Source organism: Lepisma saccharinum, chromosome 2 (genome assembly GCF_977018435.1).
Source record: "Lepisma saccharinum chromosome 2, izLepSacc3.1, whole genome shotgun sequence".
In the NCBI taxonomy this organism is placed as follows: domain Eukaryota; kingdom Metazoa; phylum Arthropoda; class Insecta; order Zygentoma; family Lepismatidae; genus Lepisma; species Lepisma saccharinum.
In genome coordinates this window covers 11,405,808-11,432,928 of record NC_139230.1, presented here as the reverse complement: position 1 = coordinate 11,432,928, position 27,121 = coordinate 11,405,808, and the positions used below count along the sequence as shown (strand labels likewise).

Sequence of the window (27,121 nt, the reverse complement as noted above, 5' to 3'; positions counted from 1 at the left end):
ACTTGATAGTTTGTACACATCATATGCTTGTCTCCTTGCACACTTTAAAGTTTCTTTGTTTAAAACTGAACACTGCCGAACAGTGGCAAAGCTAAGGCGTAAATACTGGGTAGGCTGAAAAATCTGCTTACCTTATATTTTTATATACAGCAGGTCCATGCGTCAATTCTTGTTGGTCGCAAAAGTATCAATTACTCTTTCCTTGAAGCCTTGATCAATAGAAAGTTCTTTAACCAGTTTTTTTTTCAATGGCTATTGTACTGAGAGAACTTAATCTTTCATTTTTCATTGAATTACGGAGATAATTTTTTACTCTCTTGAGGGTGCTCATACTTCTTTCCGAGGAAGCTGTTGTAACAGGGAATGTCAAGACCAACTTGATAAGTTGTGTTACTTCTTTGTAGATTGTTTGAAGATCATTGCTAACTATGAATTTTAGAAGGTCTGCAGGAGGTAAATGCTTTTTTTCATCAGCATAAATATTCTTTAATTCATTTTCTAATCGTTCTTTGTTGAAAAATGGATATGTGGACAGAAGGTTATTTAATTTAATCACAGGAAAATGTAGTTTATATCCCCCAAAGCTATTTTGGTCTAGCAATTCAACAAATTTTATCTTTTCAAGATCTCCAAAACGTATTTCCATTTGTACAGTCAGTGTGTCCAAGATTTCATAGGTTAAACATCTGAGAGCCACGAAGTCTTGTTCACTTACACTTATTTCACTGCAAATCCTCTTCGAGTTTTCAACACATAATTTGACAGTATTTTCTGATCTCATATTCCTTATTACCTCGATGGTCTTCTTGATTTCTGTTTTACACATATTTATGTCTGATGCAACTTTGTACTGAAGGAGTGCAAAAAGGTGGTCTATGTATGTAAAAATGTCTTTGTAAAGGCAAAGCAGGAAAATAAATTGCATTTTATTAAGTGTATTAAGCAGGCCCGAGGCACGATTGGACGAATCTGCATCCCAATCTTCAATATTATCTGGAAAATGTCTTTCAGCTCATTGTATTTTCAATAAATTGTATGCACTGCTCGGGAATTAAAATTCCAGCGAGTACTACATATTTGTGGCAATCTGAATCCTTTACTTTCTAAGAGTACTGTTCTCTGAGGATTTACTGAAAAATGTATGGAAAGCTGCAAGATTATAAATGAAAAGCCTGACTTGTTTGATTGTTTTTGAACAATGTAGCAGAACTAGATTTAATTTGTGAGCATAGCAATGTAAAAATATAGCTCGTGGACATACTTGCTTCAAAAAGTGTTGCACGCCTCCTCGATCACCTGCCATTACAGAGGCCCCATCATAGGTTTGACTCACTATTTTATCAGAAACTTTCCAAGCATTAAGTTGTTTAATGATAACTTCTGATAGCCCTAAAGCAATTTTATCACTAGAAACGTCATAGAAGCCAATAAATCTCTCTTGAGGACCATCTTGTGTACAGAACCTTAGAATAATGCTCATTTGAGTTTTGCATGAAACATCCAGAGTTTCGTCTGCTTGCACACCAACAAACTCACAGGAATGTAGCTCTTCTTTAATATGTTCATTAATTACGTCAGTTACTGATTCAATCAGCTGATTTTGAATTGTACTTGACGTGCCTTTAAAGCCTGAAGATTAGTGCAAATGATCACGTAGAAACTGTTCTTGTTTGGAAAGAAGTTCTAATAATTCAAGATAATTTCCTTTGTTGTCCGAACTTTCATCTTCAAAGTGCCCTCTAAAAGCAAGCTCTTGCTTACCCAAGAAGCAAACAACATCGATAAGTCTCTCGATTACAAATTTATTTTGTTTCACAATTTCATGTGTTTGATGGCTTTAAGTTTAGCTCCTTCAGAAAATGCATGTTCAATTCTTCCACGACCTAACAATAGAAAACTCTCTTCATTCTGAAGATGCTTTCTTGAACTTTGATGTTTCTCAGCTTTTCTATCAAATTTTTTTGTTACACAGACCCTGTAAGAAGATGATGACCATTCCATACAGAATACAGGTATAACAATATAACTTACTTGTATTAGAGCACCCTGTTAGCCAAGGATATTTCTTATACCATGAAAACTGAAAATTTCTATTTTGTCTTCCTCTATCTGCCACTTTAATATCTAAATGTGGTGTCCATCGCCTATCTTTGTAAGCATATTTGGTTTCGTAAGTCCAACTTGAAAATGGTTTCTCTTTTAATTCCTCAAACAAAGACGTCAATGTTCTCTCAGTATCAGCCATTTTTATAACATAAATACACTATGTGACACACACACAAACACATGCGCGCATGCACTTGAAGTAAATAAACATTCAACAATGCAGTGCGTGAACGACGCACTTTGCACAAGAAGACTAGAAGCACAACAGGTTGGTTCTGAGGCTAGCCGCTTTCGCCCAGCAAATCGGCAGTCCCCTCCCCTTACCCTCCCCTTCCACCTATGCAGAGCTCACGCTGTAGCTGCCTTATACCGCGAGGCTTTTCGTCAAGAGCCTCACAGTTCCGACCGAACGCTCTCTCTCTTTCTGGCCCGACTGACGAGACATCTGAAAGCATCGGCAAAACCAAACGTTCGGAGGATTACATAGTTTAATTTGATTGTTACAGGGTACAGAAACATTTTAATTTCAACATTTTTTGGGTAGGCTAAGCCTCAAAAGCCTCATAGGAGCTTCGCCACTGCTGCCGAATATGTAACATACTGTACAGTTCAATAGTCTTTAGTACTGTACAGTTAAATAGTAATAAAAGCAGCAATCATGTCTAGCGAAGTGAACCTTTTAATTCTGTTATTTATTACTAAGTAGGACTATGGCACCTCACATATGAAAAGCATGTGATGTGTACAAACAATCAAGTCAGTGGCCGATTGTAACCATACATTTGCAATTATCTTGCAAACCGTTTGTTTGTGACCCCATATTTACAGAGACTTTTTGCTTGAACTATCGTGTACTTTTCATTGTTTCAGTTTGTGCTATCAGTTCTGGTACACCCTATATATTTGTTTGACTACTGAGGATCCATCAGGTGAGAGCTTATCATTATCTTGGGCACCTCCCTTGAAATTTCTTCTAAATCCAACACTGATGATGACAATCATGGTCTGGTAGGGTACACAATGATGATGCATTTGTTTACTACTTGAGAATTAATAAAACAATATAAACAATTACAATTGTGTATGAATATATTATAAAAGATTATATAGCTTTTATGATTTTTAATTTTAGTTCCATAGAACATTATATTTTATTAAATTAATTACCACGTGTGTTACCATTGCAAACTGATATGGTAATTGCACTTATTAATATTCATTCAATTTTATTACAGACATACATGGCTCAAACTCCTTTCCACTGCCAGTTCAATATAGATGGCACATCCATTAGAGTGCCTGCTCAAATTCTTGGAGATACTATTTACTGTGATCGAATGAATTTTACATCTTCAATGCAGAATGCTGAAGTTGATTTTGCAGTTACATGGGATGATGGCAAGAAATCGCTTGACAATCCAGATAATATTCATGGTTGGTACTTAGCTTTCTTTACCTGGTATTTCATTCATGTCCATAAAAAGAACAGATGGTTATTGCAAGGTATATTCAAAGTTAAAGTACTGAAATACTATTACATGTTTATGGGTGAATGTTGCTACAAAATATGAGATTATTATAAAATGTTTAATACAAATATATATATATATATATATATATATATATATATATATATATATATATATATATATATATATATATATACATATATATATACATACATATATACACACACATACATACACAGGTATTGGACAGTGAAACTGAAACACCTGCGCAAATAGCCTGGGATGTTTTTGGGACTCACCAGAGCCATTTGGTAGTTGAAATCGTACTTATGGGCAATGAGTCATGTTTGCGGGTCCTTGGTAATCACTCCAGTAGAAGAGGTTCGTCAGTGAACATCAAATCATGTGTGTAGAGTGGTATAATGGGGGACATATCAGACTTCAAAAGAGGGCAGATCGTAGGGGCGCGTCTAGCAGGTGCATCTATGTCCAAAACTGCAACACTTTGTGACGTCTCACGAGCTACAGTATGCAGGGTGATGTGTGCATATGAACAGGAAGGATGAACCACATCCAGAAGGAGCAACTGCAGAGGACAACGGAAGTTGTCGGAAAGAGACGTCAGGGCATTGACTAGGATTATTGCACGAAAAAGGAAAACCACCGCAGAAGTGAATACACACCTCACAGAAGCTGTGTGTCCGTAGATACCTGTCCATAAGGCCAACATTCATGGCAGGGTTGCTATCCCGAAGCCTTTCATCAGTAGCACAAATGCCGTAAAGTGGGTTCAGTGGTGCCAGACTCATAAACACTGGACGTTGGATGACCTAAAACATGTCATATTCTCGGATGAGTCCAGCTACGCTGTGTTCCCATCAACAGGGCGAGTGTTCGTCTGGAGAAGTCCCTCTGATGCATACAACCCAGACTGCTTGGTACCCACAGTCAAATATGGAAACGGATCTGTGATGGTGTGGGGTGCAATATCGTGGCAAACTTTGGGCCCACTAATTGTTCTCGAGGGTCGTGTCACTGCCAAGGACTATAGGACACCCTATGGTTCAAACACTCTTCCCGGACGGTGGTGCTGTGTTTCAGGTTGATAACTGCCCTATTCACACTGCTAAACTTACCACAGAGTGGTTCGATGAGCATGACAGTGAGGTTGAGCATCTGCCATGGCCTGCTCAATCGCCAGATCTCAACATTATTGAGTCTGTATGGGTTTGTTAGAGGATTGAGTGCGGAAACGTTTCCCTCCACCACATACACGTGCTGAACTTGTCACTATGCTTCAGGAGGAATGGCTCCAAATCCCTCTGCACATGGTGCAGGACCTCTATCGATCCTTCCCACGTCGTGTTGCTGCTGTACTGGCTGGCAAAGGTGCCCCAACACCTTATTAAATAAAAATTATGGCTTTCTACCAGGTGTTTCAGTTTCAATGTCCAATACCTGTATATATATATATATATATATATATACACACACACACACACACACACACACACACAGGTTGTTTCCGATCTATGGTGACGAAATTGCACACCTCTTGCAGCAGCACCAAGCGGGAAGAGGACGGAGCTGCCAGTTGTGTGGGCACGTTGGACTGCCGACTGTGCGTGACAGGTGTGGTCAGTGCGTATCGGGAAGAATTCTGCCGAAAATCAGTGCATATTGGGAGGGTTACATATCTGCACTTTCCGACGTAAACTACAGTGATAGTACCATTATAAAACTGTGCAAGGAGCGTGGATTCACTGTGTCCAAAAATGGCATATCACGGGTGTTTAAAGGGGCAGGTAAGGCGAGGTGTGGGATGATTCTTGTGGGGCAGAAACAGGCCAACCCCCGGCCTGCCACTTGCCGCACACCAGCTACAATTTGGGACATCCGGGCGCTGGTCATCAGGGAGTATCCAGCCACACAGAGAAGCAGGCCCGTAGCTAGAGGGGGCCCCCTGAGAGCTTGCTTTGCCCCCTCTGTGAAAAATACAGAACATATTCTTACCTGGAATTCTCACTAATCTTTACAATTATATCAGGTGCTACTCTAGCAACATAATAAAGACACTTATTGGTTTTGTGATTTATTAGAGTGTATGGGATTCCGTATAATGTCGTATCAGGATTGGTGGGGGGGATTCCTTTCCAGATTCAGACTTTGGGATATGATTTCGCAATTTTCAGTATCTAGAACAGTTGTGATATTTTACTCTTGTATTAACGGTGACTAATGTGTTTGGATCTTGGGTGTGTTGCTATGAACATGGAACTGCTTAAATTTTTGTTTCCCAAGTCTAACTTTTGGTAATTGTGATTCATGTGGTAGAGAGATGGAGTGGATATTTGATTTTTGTTACTTAGCGTCGTTTTTCTGCCACTTCTAGCTAATCGCAACAATGAGTGATGACGTGAAATTGATGAAGAGACAATCATAAACAGTGCCGCAACTACAGGGGGCATTGTCCCCCCCACCGACCTTGGATGGAAGTCCATTCTAGGGGAAGCAAACATTGAAGTACAAAGACAACAAGACTTGGAGAATCTAAGAATAGCAGGACAATTGGATACTCATGATGGTTTGGTTTGAGTTGTTGTTTTAAGTCCACTTTTTGCACAGTAAGGCTAATCGGGACTGGACCTACAGTTTAAAGTGGGATCCGAACCACTTGTGCCTCCACCGGGTATCGAACCCGGGACCCCTTGATTACAAGGCAATACGCTACCACTGCGCCATAGGGGAGGCATACTCATGATGGAATTAGTTTTTACTTGCTCCTTGCATTTTATTTCCAGAGGGACACATAGGGGCAATTGCCCCCTCGATTTCAAATTTTATATAAATAAAAATACATTTCGTAAAATTTTTTTGCTCGCTTCGCTTGCAATTTCTTCTATTCTTATAGTACAAGTTCAGAGCCATAGCTATGGGGCGGGGGAAGTCGGCCCTGGGAGCTAAACGATCTATATGAAAAAGAAAATGTTAAAGAGAATGCCATGGCGATCAGTAAAATTATTTACTCCCTATTAAAACAATTTCTTTCTATGAAACTTAATATGAAATATTAATGACGACATGACACTGTAATCAAAAAAGTCATTGATCAATCAAGGGATTTCTATTTGTTTATCAGGTGTCAAAACACGTATTTCAACTATATATATTATAGTTGAAATACGTGTTTTGACACCTGATAAACAAATAGAAATCCCTTGATTGATCAATGACTTTATTTATTTATTTTTTATTTAATATTCACACAATATTTTGCAAACTGGTTAATGTAACCAGTAGGCAAACATTGTCTGTAGTGATGCAAGAGTCTCCCCTTTGAAGGCAATAGAGTCCGTGGTGGACTAAGGGACCCATGTTTTAATGTTCTAACAAGTACAAAAGAAAATGCATTACAAATTTTTACAAAATTCATCAAAGTGTAGATAATATGTAACCATTATTATTTAATTAATTCGATTTTTCTTGCATAACACAACACAATGGTGTTGTTGGATTCTCGTTAGATTCCTTTGTGCGTAGAAATCTTGCATACTGGAAACTAGAGGGAATCATTATGAAGCATGATTTATAAAGGGCACCCTTAATCATTTCTGCAGAGAGGCCCAAAGCTGTTGGTACATATTAGTCGTCTATTAACATTATCGACCTGTAAATATCAAGTAGATACAGTCCCTATTAGTCTGTATATGTTAAACTTTATATTCTTTGTCAATCTCGAAAGGTCATTATCGAAATATTGCTATTTGATTGCTCGATTATTTTTTTTGTTGCAGTTTTAAGATATCATCCCATTTCTGTTATTTATCTCTTTTGGGGGAGGGGCAAGTGCCTCTGTGTACCCTGCTATATCCACCAATGTGACACAATATATTAAAAATTTGCCCCCTCTAGGATTGACTTTGCCCCCCCTACAAAGAATTCCTGGCTACGGGCCTGCAGAGAAGTATCGTGAACCGGCTACAAACATCACTGAAGACAGTGCATACCATCATTCAACGCAATTTGAGTTTGGAAACGAGACGCAAAGGGCATGTTCATAAGCTCAAAACAAGGTGTCAAGTCACACATCTCGCTCAACCCGCCTCTTTCTCCAAAAAACTGGCAGATGAAACTGGAATTCGTACCATTCCTTTCACAGACATTCCAGTGAAGTCACCTGATGCCTCACCGATGGACTTTTGCACCTTCAGCCTACTGAAATGAGCCTTGTCTCACAGGAGACCTGCACCATTGAAGGGCTATGGAAAGCCTGCCAGGAGGAGTGGTTGAGGCTGGGCATGACTACACTTCGTGCCAGTCTCCTACAGTGGAAACTTCGCTGTCGGGCAATTACCAAAGGTGCAGGGCCACCAAATAGAGCACTCTCGATGGTGGCGACATGGTTTCTCTTAAAGTAGGTGCAATTTGAAATCGTCACCATAGATCGGAAACAACCTCTGTATATATTTATATATATTGCAGAAATCAGCATTGGAGTACACACTTTAGGGGTCACTAGTCACACAACTGATTGAGCTCTTTTGTCAACAGATGTCAGCCTTGTTGTTAGGTTTAGTTCACTTGGCATAAATACAATGTAATATTTCGGGGTTTCACTAAAAAGGTGTTATTTATGCTAAGAGAACTACACCTAACAAGCCTAACTTAATAACAAGAACATTTATCATGACTTCAGTTGATGAAGAGCTCAATTAGGTGTGAAACTAGCAAGAGAGATCCACACTTCAGTTGCGTATTCTTCCATGTTACCTGGTATACTGGCAGTAAACTAACTTTCTTCATATATACATATCAAAATTGCCAGAAAATTTGAAGTAGTTGGACTTTTGTTTTGGTTTTACTTGCATGCCTGCACTGGTGTTTTATTTCTATTGTATCTAATTGATATATACAATAAATAAAAATTGTTGTGAACCAGGTCAAATTTTCAGAATACGCCACTGATCCACTTTCTTCTGTCACCTGTCAACATTTTCTTTTTCAACCACTTTCTTGTCACATCTAAGGGAATGGGGAATATGACCACATTATTCCTCCATGGGTACACTTCTGTGCATTTACGTAATGTAATCTAGTTAATTGTACAGAATAAAATAAACACTGAAAAATATGTAATACCATGGCATCAGTGATGAGTAGCGGCATGCATATTTCCTTTTTGGCAAAAACACAATATATGAAATAGGCTAATCGCAACAATTAGTGTGAACAGTGATCAGATGAAACCAACAAAGGAACATCCATGCCAAAGTTTGAACACACTTGAAATCTTCAGTGACAAGCTCACGAGCCAACCATCTGTTCAGACACTGAGAAAGCTTGGAATGATTTATTATTGGTTAGTACATATATTAGCAATCCATTATGCACAAAGTGTCTTCTATTGTATTATGCAAATGTGTTCTTGTTATTTTCTCATTCCCACTTAACAAATATGCATATAATTGAAAAAAATACAATATTGTTATGTAATATCTAGATTAGATTTGATTGATTGATTTGGTGTTTTAAGTCCACTTTATGCAAAGTAAGGCTAATCGGGACTGGACCTACAGTTTAAAGTGGGATCCAAACCACTATGTGCCTCCACCGGGTATCGAACCCAGGACCCCTTGCTTACAAGGCGACGATGTTACAACTGCGGCATTGGGAAGGCCCTATCTAGATTAGATATTTACAAGTGTGTGGTGTATTAACTCCAGATAATTATACATTTAAAAATTGTTTCCTACAGTTATGATTTATCATTGTGAACATCTGGCAGACAACTGCGGTGTGTGCTTAACATTAGATGAAAAATACAGATGTGGTTGGTGTCAGAGTTTGGACCTCTGTGCATTGAGAGAACATTGCCAAGATGAGACTGCAGATTGGTTGAATCAAAGAAGAACCTGCCCAGATCCTGAAGTCACCAACTTTGAGCCAGCATTAGGAACACTGGACGATGGTACAAACAAAACCATTAAAGGAAACAATGCACCTGATGCTACCATTGAGTCTGTGTATACAGGCTATCCCGAAGGGGTAAGTGTTACAAATAGTTTTTCTTCTCATACTCTTTCTGTCTCCCATGAACGAGATTCACTTCCACTCCATGTGAATTTTCATTGTTCCAATCAGGCACATATCTGGAAATATGTTTCTGAGGGGGTCTGGACCAAGTGTCTCAAAATAATAATGATGTTTAAACTAAAATAATTATAATAAATTAATTGACATTACACTTTTATTACATGAATAGGTAAAAGGACGGTATTAGAATAGTGATATAACAGCATGTATGCATTATCTAGCCAATGGCTAAGGTCAGCAAATTTGTAAAAAATAAATAAATAAATAAAAATAAAAAAATGGCAAGGAAATTAATGTCAAATAGATTAAGAAGTGAATATTTATTGACAATAAGTAAAGTTCCTGGTGATATTTTGTGAACATTATGTTGTAAGTAGTAATATAAATATTCTTTGGTACTGTCATTCAAAGTCGTATGATCACAATATAATCCTGGCAGAAATAAATAACCATCGATTAAACAAATATATTTTCGTTATTTAATTTTCGTTATTTTATCATTTCATTACTTAATTTTTGTACTTAGTAAGTCTTTGGGGAGTATCCAGAACCCCTGAACCCACCTAAATACATCCTTGGTTTCAATCCATGTATTTGAGAAAATAAAAGCAGTAACAAATATTTATATGATGACAATGGATCATTTTTTCCATTTTCTTACCCATGTTTTAGTTTACATATTTTTAATGGGTGATGCCAAAATCTGAGAACAGCATATATAGGAACAATAGTCATGTAAATTTTCAACTGAATGTTCTTTCTTTCTAGGTTAATGTACTGAAAGGAATTCCCGATGGAGGAATTGATGTGCATGTCTCTGGTAAAAATTTAGCACATGTTCAAAATCCTCAGATGTATGTATACTATGAAGACAAAGTATTCTATGGTGTAAGTATATGTTTTAGCTACAAATATAGACTTCAATATTTAATTTGGAAACTAAAAGGAGAATTGATGTCTAAAGAGCTCCTACATAACCAAATGGCTAGTGCTCTGGCCTTTGGTGCAAGTGGTCCCAGGTTTGATTCCCAGTGGGAGCCCCCAAAAGTTCAGCATTGACCCAGCATTGTGAGGACAATTGGGGAAGCTATTTGAAAAGAAGTAGTGGGCTCCGATCACGAAAGCCAGAAAACAGTGGCGATGGGACCAGATGCACTGACCACATATCGCCTGATGAAACAGCTGCTATGGCAGGCCCTGGCCATTAGGGGGTTGTTGCACTATGGAGTTTAGTTTTAGTTAGAGGTGTCTAAAAACTAGACGATATGCAGTTACAGTTCTCCAGTTAAATATGACGAAGCTCTCCTGGCAATAATAGTTGACGAATAGGCCTATAGATGTCTCCCTCCCTGCACCATTAGCCTTTTGTTCGCCATAATGCCAATAGATATCAACTTCACAGAAAAAAATCCTAAAATGGATGAAACATTGAGCTTCTCCCTTGAAAATTAATGCACATAAGTCACAGTTTGGTGTTTTGAGAAAATTCTAGACAATTCTCAGCTTCTAAATTAATGGCTGTGCTGTTAGCTCTCGCAATCTTCTTCAGAAATCACCTGGTTCATAACAAGAGAACCTCTTCATGTGCATTTAACTGCCAAAACCCTTTTGTGTGTGTACACACCTCTACTGACAGGGTCTTTTCAAGTGTGCTCTTCAAGCATGCAGTGCTAAACAAAAATACTTAATGTGCTTAGGGGCCAGTGGCGGATAAAAAACATTCTCTTGGAGGGGGTGGACACCCATTACAATGCCCCCCCCCTGAACTTTTGGCACCCAGCACACTTCCCTCACAAACTACGGTCCTACCATATATGTCATAAAATCACTGTCATGACTAAACTGCTCGAGACAGAGCCGTGTGTCATGTTTTTGCCCCCTCCTCCCCAGCATGTTCAACGTTTAGCCATTCCGTTTGCCTGTGCTCATTGTGCAAAATTGACATGTTTGTTTACCTTTCCCGAGGAGCACTATTCCCCAGATAATATTTTATTGGCTGAAGTTTCGAAAGTGCACGTTCTACACAGGAAACAGTTACGGGTAAAGTGAGGAAATCAAACACAGTAAATTAATCCAGGAAAGAAGTGTAATAGTTGTGTTCCAGGATGAAAGTAGTGACGTCGCATTAATAAGTGATCAATAAGTGATATTTGGTCTAGGAATTAATTCGTGCACCTGGACAAGAGATGGCGTAACGAGCGTATCGTCCCACAGTTCCGTGTATCCACACATGCGTTGAAAACTCCTGTCAGCGCGCATCGTTCGTAGCATAGGGCAGTTGATTGACATGTCAACAACAGCATTTTGTAGTCAACTGAACATGGCGCAGTTTGTGCCAGATAAAGTGTTTTTGCGGGATGTTCTGCTTCATTACTTTAACATGCAGAAAAGTGGTACCGAAAGTCATCGTATTTTGGTGGAAGTGTATGGTGACCATGCGCTAGCTGAGCGAACGTGTCAGAAGTGGTTTGCACGGTTTAGAAGTGGTGATTTCGGCCTGGAAGACCAAGAGCGACCTGGACAGCCAAAAAAATTTGAAGACGAAGAATTGAGAGCATTGCTCGATCAGGATTCGTGTCAAACGCAGGAAGAACTTGCAGAAGCATTAGGCGTTGATCAAACAACAGTTTCCAAATGCCTCAAAGTCATGGGAATGATTCAAAAGATGTCACATTGGGTTCCACATGAATTGAAAGACAGAGATGTTGAAAGACGAAAAACCATTTGCGAATTGCTGCTTCAAAGACAGAAAAGAAAGGGGTTTTTGCATCGCATTGTTACTGGTGATGAGAAGTGGATCCATTACGAGAACCCGAAACGAAAAAAGGCCTGGGTGAAGCCAGGTGAACCAGGTCCATCACAACCGAAATGAGATATTCACTGTGCAAAGGTTATGCTGTGCATATGGTAGAATATGAAAGGTGTGGTGTACTATGAGCTGCTGCAACCGAGTGCAACTATTAATGGAGAACGTTATCGACGACAATTAATGTGTTTGAAGCAAGCTCTGGCCAGGAAATGACCAGAATGGGAGAACAGACATGATAAACTTATTTTTCAACATGATAACACTCACCCACATGTCGCAAAACCGGTCAAAACCTATTTAGAAAATGTTGGATGGGAAGTTTTACCCCACCCGCCGTATTCACCAGACGTTGCACCTTCGGACTACTACTTGTTCGATTGCATGAATAACGATTTGATTGGACAGCGGTTCACTTCTTCAGAAGATATCGAAAAATAGGTCTCTGACTGGATCGCTTCAAAGGATGAGGACTTCTTTCACCACGGAATCCGTAACTTGCCTGACAGATGGGTGAAAGTGGTGGCTCGCAATGGAGAATATTTTTCTTAAGGTATTTATGTATTTTGAGTTTGAACTACAGCTTCAATGTGTGCGTAACAACTGCACGAATTAATTCCTAGACCAAATACATTATTGTTTTCTTCAATTTTATCTTTATTTAACTTTAGAACTAAGAAATAAAGGAATATTCATCCTAAATTTTAAAAAAAAAGTTGGATGGGGGTCCACGGCCCCAAAGCTTGAAGCACCGCTTGCATCTCTGGTTTTTATAGCACTGTATAAAATACAACAATGTTTGTTGAGCACACAAATCATTCTAAGTTCTTTAACTTCAATAAAATAAAGACTAATAATTGACAACTAATTGATTTTTTTATTACAATAGATGCAACTGTCGGGAACAGTGGAGCAGCTTAACCTACGTCTTGTTCAAACAGGCAAGAAAAGCACTGCTGTGTTACCTCCCATAGTTGCTAATTTTTAGCTCTTGGGTATGTCATAAAATACCTCAGTGTTTGATATATATCATTCCAACTTTGCAAATTTATAAATAACTAAAAAAAAAAAAAAAGCCCTTGTGAAAGGCACAGAAGAAGAATGATCGCCTGCCCAAGCCTTGAATTTACTCTTGCAGAAAGTTACTGAGATTAATAGTTGTAGTTCGCGTAAATGTCCTCCTCCGTAGTCGAGCGGGTTAAGGCGTTCACTCGTCTTGAGATCGTTCGCTGCGGGACGGCGTAGGTTCGAATCCGGCTCTGGTCGGAATTTATTCGGGCTGCGTATAGGGCCGGTGGCAACCCACCATCGTGAGGAAATTGGGGAGCTCCGAGTGAGTGAGCGTAATCCGGTCGAGAAGACCTACTATAACGGCTGGGGATACGTCGGGCTGACCCCCCGACTATTCCAATACTGGTTGAAGATCTCCACGCTTAGAGGTGACGAAGGAAAGCGTGGGAGGGAGATCGGCAGTCGGTAGGTATGCCTAGGCCCTTCATGGGCTGTTGCGCAACGGATTATTATTATTTAGTTCGCGTAAATGTTTTCATCACCACCCTAGTAGCATTCGTGTACATGCCAGCTGCTCTCTCGGCTTTTCCACAGTAACTGTGCATGCATGCATGCAAAAAAAAAAAAAAAAAAAAAGTGAGGAGGTAGAAGTGATGGGAATATTTTCTAGATCCCCTGTAAAGGGGCGGTCATCTCCAGACTCCTTTGATCCACCCTAGTAACATTATTATAGTCCTTCACCTTAAGTTCATTTCATGCTTATCTTTCATTGGCCCTCCCCCTTTCATCATCATAATGTTGGTTCGCCCCTGTCTCTCATTGCCTCCTATTGTTCGTTGCCCCTATCTTTCGGTCATTCTTATCTTTATTCGACCCCTGTAACCCATCGCCTCATACCTTTCATCATTCTTATCATTCATCGGCTTCATCCTTCATCATTCTTATCTCTGTTCACCCCCTGCATCTCATCGTCACCCCTATTCTTCAGCATTCTTATCTTTGTTCACCCCCTGTCTCTTATTGCCTCATACCTTTCATCGCCCCCATCTCTTCCATAATGGTAGTTCTTTGGAAAATACCACAATATTTGCCATGTTGCATTTCAACCATGCATATTATTGAAGAAATAAAATAAGGCCCTTAAAGGTCTGTCACCCCTCGGAAGTGGGGCCCCTTTATTCCATTCTTGTATGATCCTTAATTGACACTATGTGTGTTATATTTCATTCAAACTGTGTAAATTATTTACCAATATATGAAAAAATAAACTAGGTCCTCGGAGGGGGTGGTCACCAACGTACACCTTTCATCTGCCCTTGTTAGTGGCTCACCTATTTGTGTAAAATTCCCATTCTTCTTCTGCACATGTTGGGGGGTGGGATGCTGAAATTTCACTTTCTATGAAAGCATGGGCCTTCAGACAAAGAAATAAAACAGGCTTCAACTCTATCACAAATAGTTCTGCCAATTTTTCTTTGTGTGCATATATACAGTACATGAACATTTGAAAACCCTGAACTTTAAGCTTTTTTTTTTTATGAAAACACCTTTTCAACAAACATACCATACTAGTATTATGTACTTCAAGCATATCACATCTTCATATGTATACAAAAGAAAACAATGAAATATCAACAATAGTGTTGGGAGAGGTGGTGTGAATATTTCTTGTGGTTCTGTTCTTCTAGTTGGAATTTAGAAGTTAAAATTCCTGTTGCTAAGCCACTCCTAGAAAGTTCCAATAATTATTCATTGACTGAACTAGAAAAGGTGAATAGATTGTTTAGATACATAGAAACAACTGCTCCCCCTTTTTTTTTACACATTAACCTAGGTAAATATATCTGAATGCCTTTTGTCGATATGTTTTTAAGCAATGCTTAATGGTAACTAACAGACATTATGTATTATAATACTTATTAATTCCAAAATGTTACGTATAGGAAGATCATTCTTTGCAAGGTAAATTGTTAATATATCTTTACTTCTTAATAGGAATGTACTGTGCAGAACAACCATGAGATGCTTTGTGAATCTCCATCAATACATGTTTCTGAAATGCTTCAGGTTGAATCACCCCTACAACTGGAATTTGGGTTCCTTATGGATGACAGCCAAAACCTGCAGAATTTATCCTCAAAACTACACACATTTTTCTCATTGTATCCCACACCAACAATGGAAACATTTGGAGGAAATGCAGCAATAAAGCATTATAAAAGTGATTACTTAACACTTTATGTAAGTTTTAGTGCATTAACAATTTACAATATCAACAGGAAATTATGTTAAATGTGTACTGCATTTTGCTTCAATCACACATCATTAGGCCAAATAAATTAAATGGTACAGCTTGAAAGCAAATAGACCTAGTCAATGTTTCTAAAAGCTTGAAACAATATGAAATAAGAAATGGTAAAACTTGAAATCAAATTTACATATTTAAAAACAATTGTATAAAATGCACAGTTTTATTTCTTATGTCTTTGTGCATTAATTACCAGCATTTCTTTTTGAAATCACCAATGTATAAGCTAGAATGCTGCAGGGTGCCCTACTTGCTCATCCATATCTGTTCAAGTCTACCAGCCACGATTGTAATATACTCAAGACAAACACTCCTAGTGGGTTGATGGACAGATGATTGCCTTCAGTGTCATCCTCCAGGAATGTACACAGAGCAGAGTAACTAATATTGTCAACTTAAAACACTATTTGATTGATTGGGTTTATTTTACTTTGCATTTCTGCCACTTTTGGCTGTCACAAAGATGATGATGAGTGATGATATGACGGAATTGATGAAGGGGGACTCACTCAGAACACCATGCCCAGTCTGGGATTCGAACTCAGAACCTCTGGCATCTTAGAGTGGTGTGTTAACCATTCTGCTATGGAGGCCACAAAACTTCAAGCCGTCACTGACTTCAGTGTTTGTAAATGTCATCCTGTTTGATTCCAATGCCACCTCTCGGAAATGTTCTGTCTTGTAAACAAAGAGCAAACCTCAGACCACTAACTAACTAACTAACTCCCTAGCCTTCTTAAACCTGAAGGTTCATGGCTGCAGCAACACAGGCCTTCCATCTTTCCCTATCTTGAGCAAGATCTATATACTCTTTTCCATCCCTACCGATTTCCCTTAGGTCCATCTCAACGTTGTCCCTCCATGTTGGTCTTGGCCTTCCTACAGGTCTCTTACCATCAGGTTTCCCAACAAGAATCCTGTAAACTCCTCTTTCCTCTCCCATTCGTGCCACATGGCCTGCCCACCTAAGTCTTCTTGTTTTAATTATTCTAATAATATCTGGACATGAATACAAATTATGTAGTTCTAAATTATGTAACCTTCTCCACTCACCTGTTTCCTCACCCCTTTTAGGTCCAAAGATTTTCCTAAGATCTTATTTTCAAATACTCTCAATTTATGTTCCTCTTTCAATGTAAGGGACCAAGTTTCACATCCATATAATACTACAGGCAAAATTACTGTTTTGTATATTTTAACTTTTAGTTTCTTAGATATTAAACGAGAAGACAAAAGTTTATGAAGAGAGAAGTAACATGCATTTCCTGAATTAAACCTACTTTTTATTTCCTCTTTAATATAATTTTCATTTGTTAATATTACTCCTAAGTATTTGAATTTGGAAACTGGTTCAAACGAGTTGTTATCAATAATTAGATTTTGATTATTACCTAACATTTGGTTTCGGCCTGTAAGCATATATTTAGTTTTATCTTTGTTAACTTCCAAACCTATCTCTTTAGCAGTTTTGAAAAATATTTTAGCATTATTCTTAATTATAATCACATCATCCCCTAGTAAGTCTACATCATCTGCATATGCTAACAAGTGAGTTACACCATTTAATTTTAGTCCTTCTTTAGTTTCTTTTACCTTCCTAACAGCATATTCTAAGGCAAAATTAAAGAGCAATGGAGATAATGCATCTCCTTGTTTTAACCCATCATGAATTGTAAATTTGTCACACATATTAATACATACACGAAATTTACTTTCTGTTTCACTGGTGCATATTTTTATCATACTAACAAGCTTCTTAGGTATTCCAAACTCTACTAATATATTATATAATTTCTCTCTTTTGACCGAATCATATGCTTTTTTGAAATCAATGAATAGCTGATGGACATTTTGATTATATTCCCACTTTTTTTCAAGTGTCTGTCTGATGTGAAAAATTTGATCTGTAGTTGATCTGTTACGTTTAAATCCACATTGATAATCACCTATAATTTCATTAGCATATGGGGTTAGTCTTGTTAAAAGAATGTTAGACAATATTTTGTAAGTTGTTGAGAGTAGAGAAATTCCACGGTAATTATTGCAGTTCATTTTATCACCTTTTTTAAACACAGGAACAATTATGGATTCTTTCCACTGTTGAGGGATTTCTTCTTTATTCCATATTAAACAAATTAATTTATGAATTTGACATATTAAGGAATTTCCACCATATTTAATTAACTCAGCTGGTATTAAATCAATGCCAGGTGCTTTGTTATTCTTTAGCCTTTTAATAGCATCTTTAACTTCAGTCAAGTTAGGTTCTGGAACTAAAGGTTCTACTGTGTGGACTTCATTTACTTCTGATTTATCTCCTACATGGACATTTAAAAGGTCATTAAAGTAGTTCTTCCATCTATTTAGAATATCGCTTGGGTCAGCTAGAAAATCACCGTCTTTATCTTTTATCAAGTTTACTTTAGGTTGCCACCCCTTTCTAAACTCATTTACACCTTTATATAGATCTCTGATATTTTTATTTTTGCTGTTTGTTTCAATTTCGTTAATTTTGCTTTTCAAGTAATCTCTTTTTTTACTTCTAAACGTGCGGTTAACTTCTCGCTTTATTCTATTATAATTGTTTAGATTTGTATAATTAGAGTTATTTAACCACCTAAGTCTAGCCTGATTTCTTATTTCTATTAGATTATGACATTCATTATCAAACCATGGCTTACTTTTTCTTGGTTTATGGTATCCTATACTTTCTTTAGCTGCTGATTCTATTGCATTACGTATGTGCTCCCAATTCTTATTTACGTCTGTTTCATTTATATTTTCATCATCATTTAAATCCTGCAAAACATCAAATCTATTTGACAGTTTAATTTGGTAATCTTTCTTAATTCTTTCATGAGTAAACTTTCCTGTATCAAATTTTAGAACTTTTAGATTTTTTTGCTTATGATTTATCACTGAGAGTCTTTCTCTTAATTTAGCAATTACTAAATAATGGTCACTGGCACAGTCAGCACCTCTATGTGTACGAACGTCAATTATACTAGTATGCCTTCTCTTATCAATGAGAATATGATCTGTCTGATTATGAGTTTTACCATCTGGAGAAGACCAGGTATATTTATGGACATCTTTATGTTTAAAAGTGGTACTTTTCACAATTAAATTCTTTGAGGTTGCAAAAGTAATCAATCTTATACCATTATCATTACTTAATTCATGAAGACTTTCTTTACCAATCGTGGGTTTAAATGTCTCTTCTTTGCCAATCTGTGCATTACAGTCACCTAACAGAATTTTCATATCATACTGAGAAAATTTATCAAAGACCTGTTCTAACTCTGTATAAAAATCATCTTTAGTATTATCATCTTTATCTTCCGTTGGTGCATGTATGTTTATTAAAATAATTTTACACCACCTACCCTGTAAAACTGCATATGATATCCTATCATTAATAAATTCTACTGTTTTAAGAGCCGAGATAATTCTATTATTTATGAAAAAGCCTGTTCCAAAATTATGATTTTCAGTACCACCATAGAAAAAAGTATAATTTTTAGTTTTACAATTCCCTTCTCCTGGCCACCTAACTTCCTGGACAGCTACTACATCTAATTTATACCTAACTATCTCATTAACTGTACACTGAAATGCCCCAGGCCGGTAAAGGCTCAGAACATTCCAGGTGCCTAATTTAATATCCTTATTCCTAACGTAGATCTTATCCTTAGTCCAGGGACCTCCCAAAGTAGTCCCCACCCGGAGATCCGAACGGGGGACTATTTTACCTCCGGAATATTTTACCTTGGGAACATCCATGGCCTTATATTGCTGTTTCTTGACATTTTTTTTTACAGTGCAGAGTTGTCAGCTCTACGCCTAACCCCCAATATGAATGGGTTTGTCTACAGAAGACAAACACAAACACATTAGACAGCACAACTACTACACAAGACACACACAAACACATTACAACTATAACACAATATAAACACAAACACACCACAACTACTACACAAGACAAACACAAACACATTAGACAGCACAATTACTACACAAGACGAACACAAACACATTTGACAGCACAACTACTACACAAGCCACACACAAACACATCACATCTATAACACAATATAAACACAAACACACCACAACTACTACACAATATAAACATAAACAAACTACACACCACAACTACTACACAAGACACTGTCTAGTGATAAAATCATGAAATACGTGACAAACGTGAACGATTTCACTCGCAATGCATGAAAATGAGATCTCAAGCACTCCGTGATCCTACCGGAACCTCACGTTTACAGAAGCTAACTATGAAACCACTTCTCGGATCAAACTCTTCTTCGAACTAGCTGACAGTCATCAATTGTCGACCAATCAACACAGTAGGGCAAAAAGAAGCAGAAAGATATAAAGTCGGTACATTACAAAGGCTCATTATGGCCTTTCCCTTCATTGCAGGTTATGAGCACAAGGGTTGTGTGTGGGAACCTGAAGAAACCGCGACATCTTTGTCATTCATCTCCCGCCAGAAAAGGGACAAACAGTATAATTTTGTCTCTTGCAATTTGAAAAGCCTATGTCCGTGCTGAACCATAAAGTAATTAACCCAGAAAGTCCTAGCTACCTGCAGTGCATTTTGGCACGGCAGATAACCAGAGCCAGATGAAGAGATGATTTTGTGGGAAGGGGTGACCTGGCTTAGGCCCCCTGGTGTGCATGAAGGGAAAAAGTGTTTTCAAAAGGTCCCCGATGGTCCATAAAATCACTGCATTTCCTACCAATGCATCCGTTTGTGTTCAACCAAAGTGTATGTCACCTTAGGATCCGAGCGCTTCGAGTTCTGTCGGTTGCGGGACTTCTTGAGTCTTTTGTCAACATGGTGCCTATCAGAGTTTCTTTCTGCCAAGGTCGTTCCACCTATGAATCGGCTCTTCAGCTTGAGTAACAAAAGACATGTTGTACGGAGGAAAGTTGCACCGGAAAAATTACCTTCTTAAATACGATGAAACCTGTAAAACATTCACAGATATTTATTCGGGGGTGGTCCCTTTGACAAAACATCAATATTCTAAAAATTCTTCGAACGGACTGTGTAAAACATTGCAATACTCCAAAATCTGAACCTGCTCTGCAACACAAGGAAAATGCATCATTTAGCAATCAAAGTGCCTTTGTTAAGTTGGTAAGTTCAGTATGGAACTACATTTTAAATAATGCTGATGGAATAAATCAATAAAATTTGTTAAATGACAACGATTCCTTACCGCAAGAATATAATTATTCTTTACAGTGGCGTAGCATGGACATTTCAGGTGGGAACGCCAAGTCCGAAGGAAGGGTAGGCCCTTTTTTGCTTAAAAATTTACGTATGGTATTAGTCACCACAGGTATTGTTTAATTGCCTGAAGTCAGCTGGGTTTTCAATAAAACATCATCCATGCATGTTTTAGCTAGAAAATAAGATGCCTCACTAAGCAACAAATGTTTTGAACTGTGGTGTTTTATACCTTTCTGCATGACGCAAGTCATTAAAAACCTACCTGAATTGCAAGCGCCTCTGCACAACAGTAGACGTCATTGTTGTGGATGATCCAACTACTGATTGATTTGGTTTATTTTACTTCGCTCCTCTACCACCTTTGTCCAATCACGAATACGAATATGAGTGATGATATCGAAGAATAAACACTCACAAAGAACACGTGCTCACGCCAGGATTCGAACCAGGGAGCTTTGTCGTTTTGGCGCGTTGATAAAAACACTGACACGGAGGTGGGTGGATGATGCAACTATCGTACACTCAACTGACGTAACAGTGCCGATTAGTAATTCAGACCACTGTTTATTACATCTTGAGAATGTTGATAAATAAATAAACCTCGGACCACGCAAGGAGTAAAGCACTCTGTGTTTACAAAATGCAATCAATGACTGCTTGTAACCACACATTCACACACATTATTAGCATTTTATCAACTAGGACGATGTTTACAAACAATGAAGTCAGTGGCAGCTTGTAATCACACATTTGTGATTATCCCGAAAATGACTTGTTTGCAGACCCATGTTTACTGAGACTTTTTTGCTTCTACACTGCTCGCCATTAAAATTGCAACACCCAGAAGGAAATGAGATAGAAACACGAAACTTGGCAAATATGTAGTTCATAATAAGATAAGAAAATGATTACAGTTAGAGCTCGGTGGTGTGACATGTGACACGTAGAACATGGTTGCATAACCCCAAGGAGCTAGTAGCGTGTACAGCCTCCACGAGCGGCAATAACTGCTGCAACACGGCGAGGCATGGACAGAATGAGTCTATCGAGGTCTGCTTGCGGTATGGCATCCCAAGCGGCTTCCACACGGTGCCAGAGATCTTCAACATTACGTGCCGTAAACCTGAGTTGGGCCAGCCGGCGACCCACCATGGACCAGACATGTTCAATTGGCGAAATATCCGGCGAACGTGCTGGCCAAGGAAGCAGGGGCACGTGGTTAGCTTCCATAAATGCGAGGACATTCCTTGCAACATGGGGGTGCGCGTTATCCTGTTGAAAAGTGGCATTATGCAGTGCATGGATTAATGGGACAGCAACAGGGGTGAGAGAACCTGTGTGATGTACCGTTGGCTGTTCAATGTCCCTTGAATGCGTACGAGATGCGAACGAACACCTATGGCGATGGCACCCCATACCATGATACCCAATGAAGGCCCTGTGTGATGATGCATGATGCAGGCGTCATGAAGCCTAGTGCCACGGTGCCGCCACACGCATGTACATCCATCATGATGTTGTATACAGAAGCGGGATTCATCAGAGAACACTACAGCATTCCACTCCGCCATCCATGCATGACGGTCTTGGCACCATCTCAGACGCAAACGCCTATGCTCTAGCGTCAGAGGAATCCGCAACAGTGGGCACCGGGAAAAAATTCCCCGGTTCGCCAAACGACGAAGAACGGTTCGTGGGGACACTGGACGTTGTAAAACATCCCGTACTTCATGCGCAATCCTCGTTGACGTGGCCGTTCTGTCTGTAAGGGCCATGTGTATCAGACGTCTGTCCTCTCGTTCCGTCATCCGATGCGGACGTTGTGAACCTCTACGTCGCTCTACAGTGCCTTCCTGCACCCACTGGTTCCATACACGGATCACTGTGGATGCATTCCATCCTAAACACGGGCACCGATCTCACGGTAGGATAATCCGCATTCACGGTATGCAACAATTCGGCTGCGATCGAACTGGGAAACCTGCTGGAATCACTGCCGTATTCGACGACGTGGCATTGCTGACCAATTTTAACACACTACACTCACGACCATGCACTTTCACTGCTTTTCTGCACCTATCTGACCTGCTACAGGTACCACTTACCAGATGGCATGGCAGGTGCACATGAGGCATGACGGCCTTGAACACCTAATCATTTCCTTCTGCACCTCTCCTCTACACACTGTGCACATTTCGTCCGATTCCGATTACTCCTTCTGGGTGTTGCATTTTTAATGGCGAGCAGTTTATTATCATGTACTTTCACCTGTGTCAGTTTGCGCTATTACTTATGACACACCCTGTATGACTTTACAGAAAACGAAAAGTTGTATTCTGTGAAATTACACACACTAATAACAACACAGCATTCCATGTACCATATTTAACAGGGTAATGCCTAGCACTGTCAGCCACTCAGTCTACCCAATCGAGCACTGCTCACTCAAGTCACATAGCAAGCAACTCCTCTCAATCCTGTGCGCGCTCTAGCATCATCTGTGTAAACAATGGTGGGACTCTAGCGAAAGCCTCCGATGCAGCACCCTAATACAGTCATGGACACTACTGGGTTCTAATGATCCTACTGAAAATAGGATAGAGGTTTCCATGGCTGTACAAACCAATGTCATAGGGACAATTTTGATGGGAAATCCACATAGAATATTATTTCCAAATCAGTTGAGATTTAAATAATTTAAGCACCATTGGAAGACAAAGAAAAAGGATATTCAACCTGCATTCTTGACAGCAGAAAATACAAAAATGTAATTAATAATAAAGATAATTGTTTCATCTTCAGAAATCAAAACTACCACTTTCAGTTTAAATTCTAAGCTGCACCATTCTTTCTTATTTGTAAAATGAAAATAAATGCAAGTTTATTAGCACAATTTGCCACTATGACAAATCAAAAACAGCACAGATATATACAGAACTAGATTTAACTTTTACCTTTATTGAATGTTCTTTGATAAAATAACGTAATCATTGCCATTTACAATCTAGTTTACTCCATTCACAGGGACAGAATTTGAATGTTTGCGAGATGGATTTTGAAGTTTTAATTGGAAACAGCCGTTGTGTTATAACTTCGGTTTCACGCACGCAATTAACATGTAAACCACCAGCTACTCAGCCTCCAGCAATAGATGATGAAGGAAATACAAATGACAATGAAGTACCAGTTGTTGTAAGTACTGGTTGATACTAAGCTCCTGCATTTCCAGTTTCCTAATCTATTCTCTCTCTCTCTCTCTCCTTGGTAGTATTTCACTAACAGTTTTTCACTGATGAGTTTGCCAGCATGAACATTTTGTAATCAGGGAAATTCTTTATGAATGATAACTAATTAACTAACTAACTCTCTAGCCTTCTTAAACCCGAAGGTTCATGGCTGCAGCAACACAGGCCTTCCATCTTTCCCTATCTTGAGCAAGATCTATATACTCTTTTCCATCCCTACCGATTTCCCTTAGGTCCATCTCAACGTTGTCCCTCCATCTTCGTCTTGGCCTTCCTACAGGTCTCTTACCATCAGGTTTCCCAACAAGAATCCTGTAAACTTCTCTTTCCTCTCCCATTCGTGCCACATGGCCTGCCCACCTAAGTCTTCTTGATTTAATTATTCTAATAATATCTGGACATGAATACAAATTATGTAGTTCTAAATTATGTAACCTTCTCCACTCACCTGTCTCCTCATCCCTTTTAGGTCCAAAGATTTTCCTAAGAATCTTATTTTCAAATACTCTCAATTTATGTTCCTCTTTCAATGTAAGGGACCAAGTTTCACATCCATATAATACTACAGGCAAAATTACAGTTTTGTATATTTTAACTTTTAGTTTTTTAGATATTAAACGAGAAGACAAAAGTTTATGAAGAGAGAAGTAACATGCATTTCGTGAATTAAGCCTACTTTTTATTTCTTCTTTAATATAATTTTCATTTGTTAATATTTCTCCTAAGTATTTGAATTTGGAAACTGGTTCAAACGAGTTGTTATCAATAATTAGATTTTGATTATTACCTAACACTTTGTTTCGGCCTGTAAGCATATATTTAGTTTTTCCTTTGTTAACTTCCAAACCTATCTCTTTAGCAGTTTTGAAAAATATTTTAGCATTATTCTTAATTGTATTCACATCATCCCCCATTAAGTCTACATCATCTGCATATGCTAACAACTGAGTCACACCATTTAATTGTAGTCGTCCTTTAGTTTCTTTTACCTTCCTAACAGCATATTCTAAGGCAAAATTAAAGAGCAATGGAGATAATGCATCTCCTTGTTTTAACCCATCATGAATTGTAAATTTGTCAGACATATTAATACCCACACGAATATTTCTTTCTGTTTCACTGGTGCATATTTTTATCATACTAACAAGCTTCTTAGGTATTCGAAACTCTACTAATATATTATATAATTTATCTCTTTTCACCGAATCATATGCTTTTTTGAAATCAATGAATAGCTGATGGACATTTTGATTATATTCCCACTTTTTTTCAAGTGTCTGTCTGATGTGAAAAATTTGATCTGTAGTTGATCTGTTACGTTTAAATCCACATTGATAATCACCTATAATTTCATTAGCATATGGTGTTAGTCTATGAATGATGCCCTGTATAATTCCGGGTTTTCAGGAAAATTTCATGGGTAAAAATTACAGTGTAAAGAACTCTTTCCTCTTTTTAGGAATATTTATGACAAATATTTTACAAGTGTGATGTTTAACTAAATTTCACTATATGTATTTCATATACTATTCTGTAGGGTTCAGGCTAACTGCTAGATTTTAAGAATTTAATTTCACATTACAATGACACATTTACCAAAATGATGATTACAAATTTCATATGTTTAATATGAAAGATCAAATCTTGATTAATTTGGTGTTTTAAGTCCACTTTATGCATAGTAAGGCTAATCGGGACTGGACCTACAGTTTTTTAAAGTGGGATCCGAACCACTATGTGCCTCCACCAGGAATCTAACCTGGGACCCCTTGGTTACAAGGTGATGATACTACCACTGCACCATCGGGGAGGCCTGAAAGATCGAATCAGTTATACATGATAATCTTGACAATAGTAACATAGGGTCTCAAAATATATGATGGTAAAAGTTAGTCTTGTTTTGCTATGGGGAGTAAAGTCAATAAGCATGGTTTTGTGTATAATACCTCTCACCAATTTTCTTTTAGAATCATATCAAATTATGCTGCAGAACCAGCATATTATTATGATCATGACTTTCTAGAGTAACATATCTTAAAAACAGTTACAATTTTAAATCTAGTTTGCTATCTGCATAGAACATAATTCAGGAAACAATTGCTACCTGTAATGTTATGCCAACTACTTTTCTTCTTTCAGGTGGTCATTTGTGGAAATAAGAGATATGTGATAGGAAGGTTACGTTATCAATCTCCAATTCTCACCACTGAGCATCCTTGATTGGAATGACCTTGTTTAACTATTTTTCCTACTCAACCTCATTCTATGCTGTATTAGAATTGTTAAAAGAGTATTACATATTCATATGTCTAACATTTGAGACTATCTAATGAAAATGTTCAATACATTTGTGACAGAATTTTAAATTAAAATTATTTTGTAAATAGTGTACATGTATAGAATATCTGGACCAGCTCAAACTGTAGTTTTCTACAGTATTCATGTTTGGTTTAGAGATAGTTCTTGAAATAAATATCAAAGTATAATTTTCATAAAGGATATTGTATTATTTTACATGCAACATATTTTTTATTGGAAAAGACACCGCTGAATGGCACACATACTTGCAAGCCATAAAAAGATATGGAAACACCCTAAAAAACAACACACACTATGGCCTGGTCATAGCATGTGGCCTGCAGGACTGCCGTTAGGGGTGTGACACGTGCCACCACACAGGGCCTCACCCTTCGAGATAATTAATATTACTGACTCTTTTATTCACATTCATTTCTCATGAAGAATTGAAAACATTAGAATAGATGAAATAAAAGAAAAGCCTACATTAGCAATACAGCTTCATTTGCAATCAGCATGCAT

General features: G+C 38.1%; 2 protein-coding genes across 2 annotated transcripts in view; both read left to right on the top strand.

The window, feature by feature from the left end:
* The window catches only part of LOC145981289 (plexin A3-like), a 33,350-nt gene extending 22,909 nt beyond the window's left edge, over positions 1 to 10,441 (top strand). The window contains exons 4-6 of the mRNA XM_083114466.1: positions 3,342 to 3,540; positions 9,331 to 9,624; positions 10,437 to 10,441. Of these exons, the coding sequence (XP_082970592.1) occupies positions 3,342 to 3,540; positions 9,331 to 9,624; positions 10,437 to 10,441 (498 nt within the window). The remainder of the gene's footprint in view (positions 1 to 3,341; positions 3,541 to 9,330; positions 9,625 to 10,436) is intronic.
* A 4-nt stretch (positions 10,442 to 10,445) lies between these two features.
* Positions 10,446 to 26,609, top strand: LOC145984363 (plexin-2-like). The gene is made up of 4 exons (XM_083118023.1): positions 10,446 to 10,556; positions 15,481 to 15,726; positions 24,081 to 24,248; positions 26,441 to 26,609. The coding sequence occupies exons 1-4, from the start codon at positions 10,521 to 10,523 to the stop codon at positions 26,519 to 26,521; spliced, it is 531 nt and encodes a 176-aa protein (XP_082974149.1). The 5' UTR covers positions 10,446 to 10,520; the 3' UTR covers positions 26,522 to 26,609.
* The last annotated feature ends 512 nt before the right edge of the window (positions 26,610 to 27,121 follow it).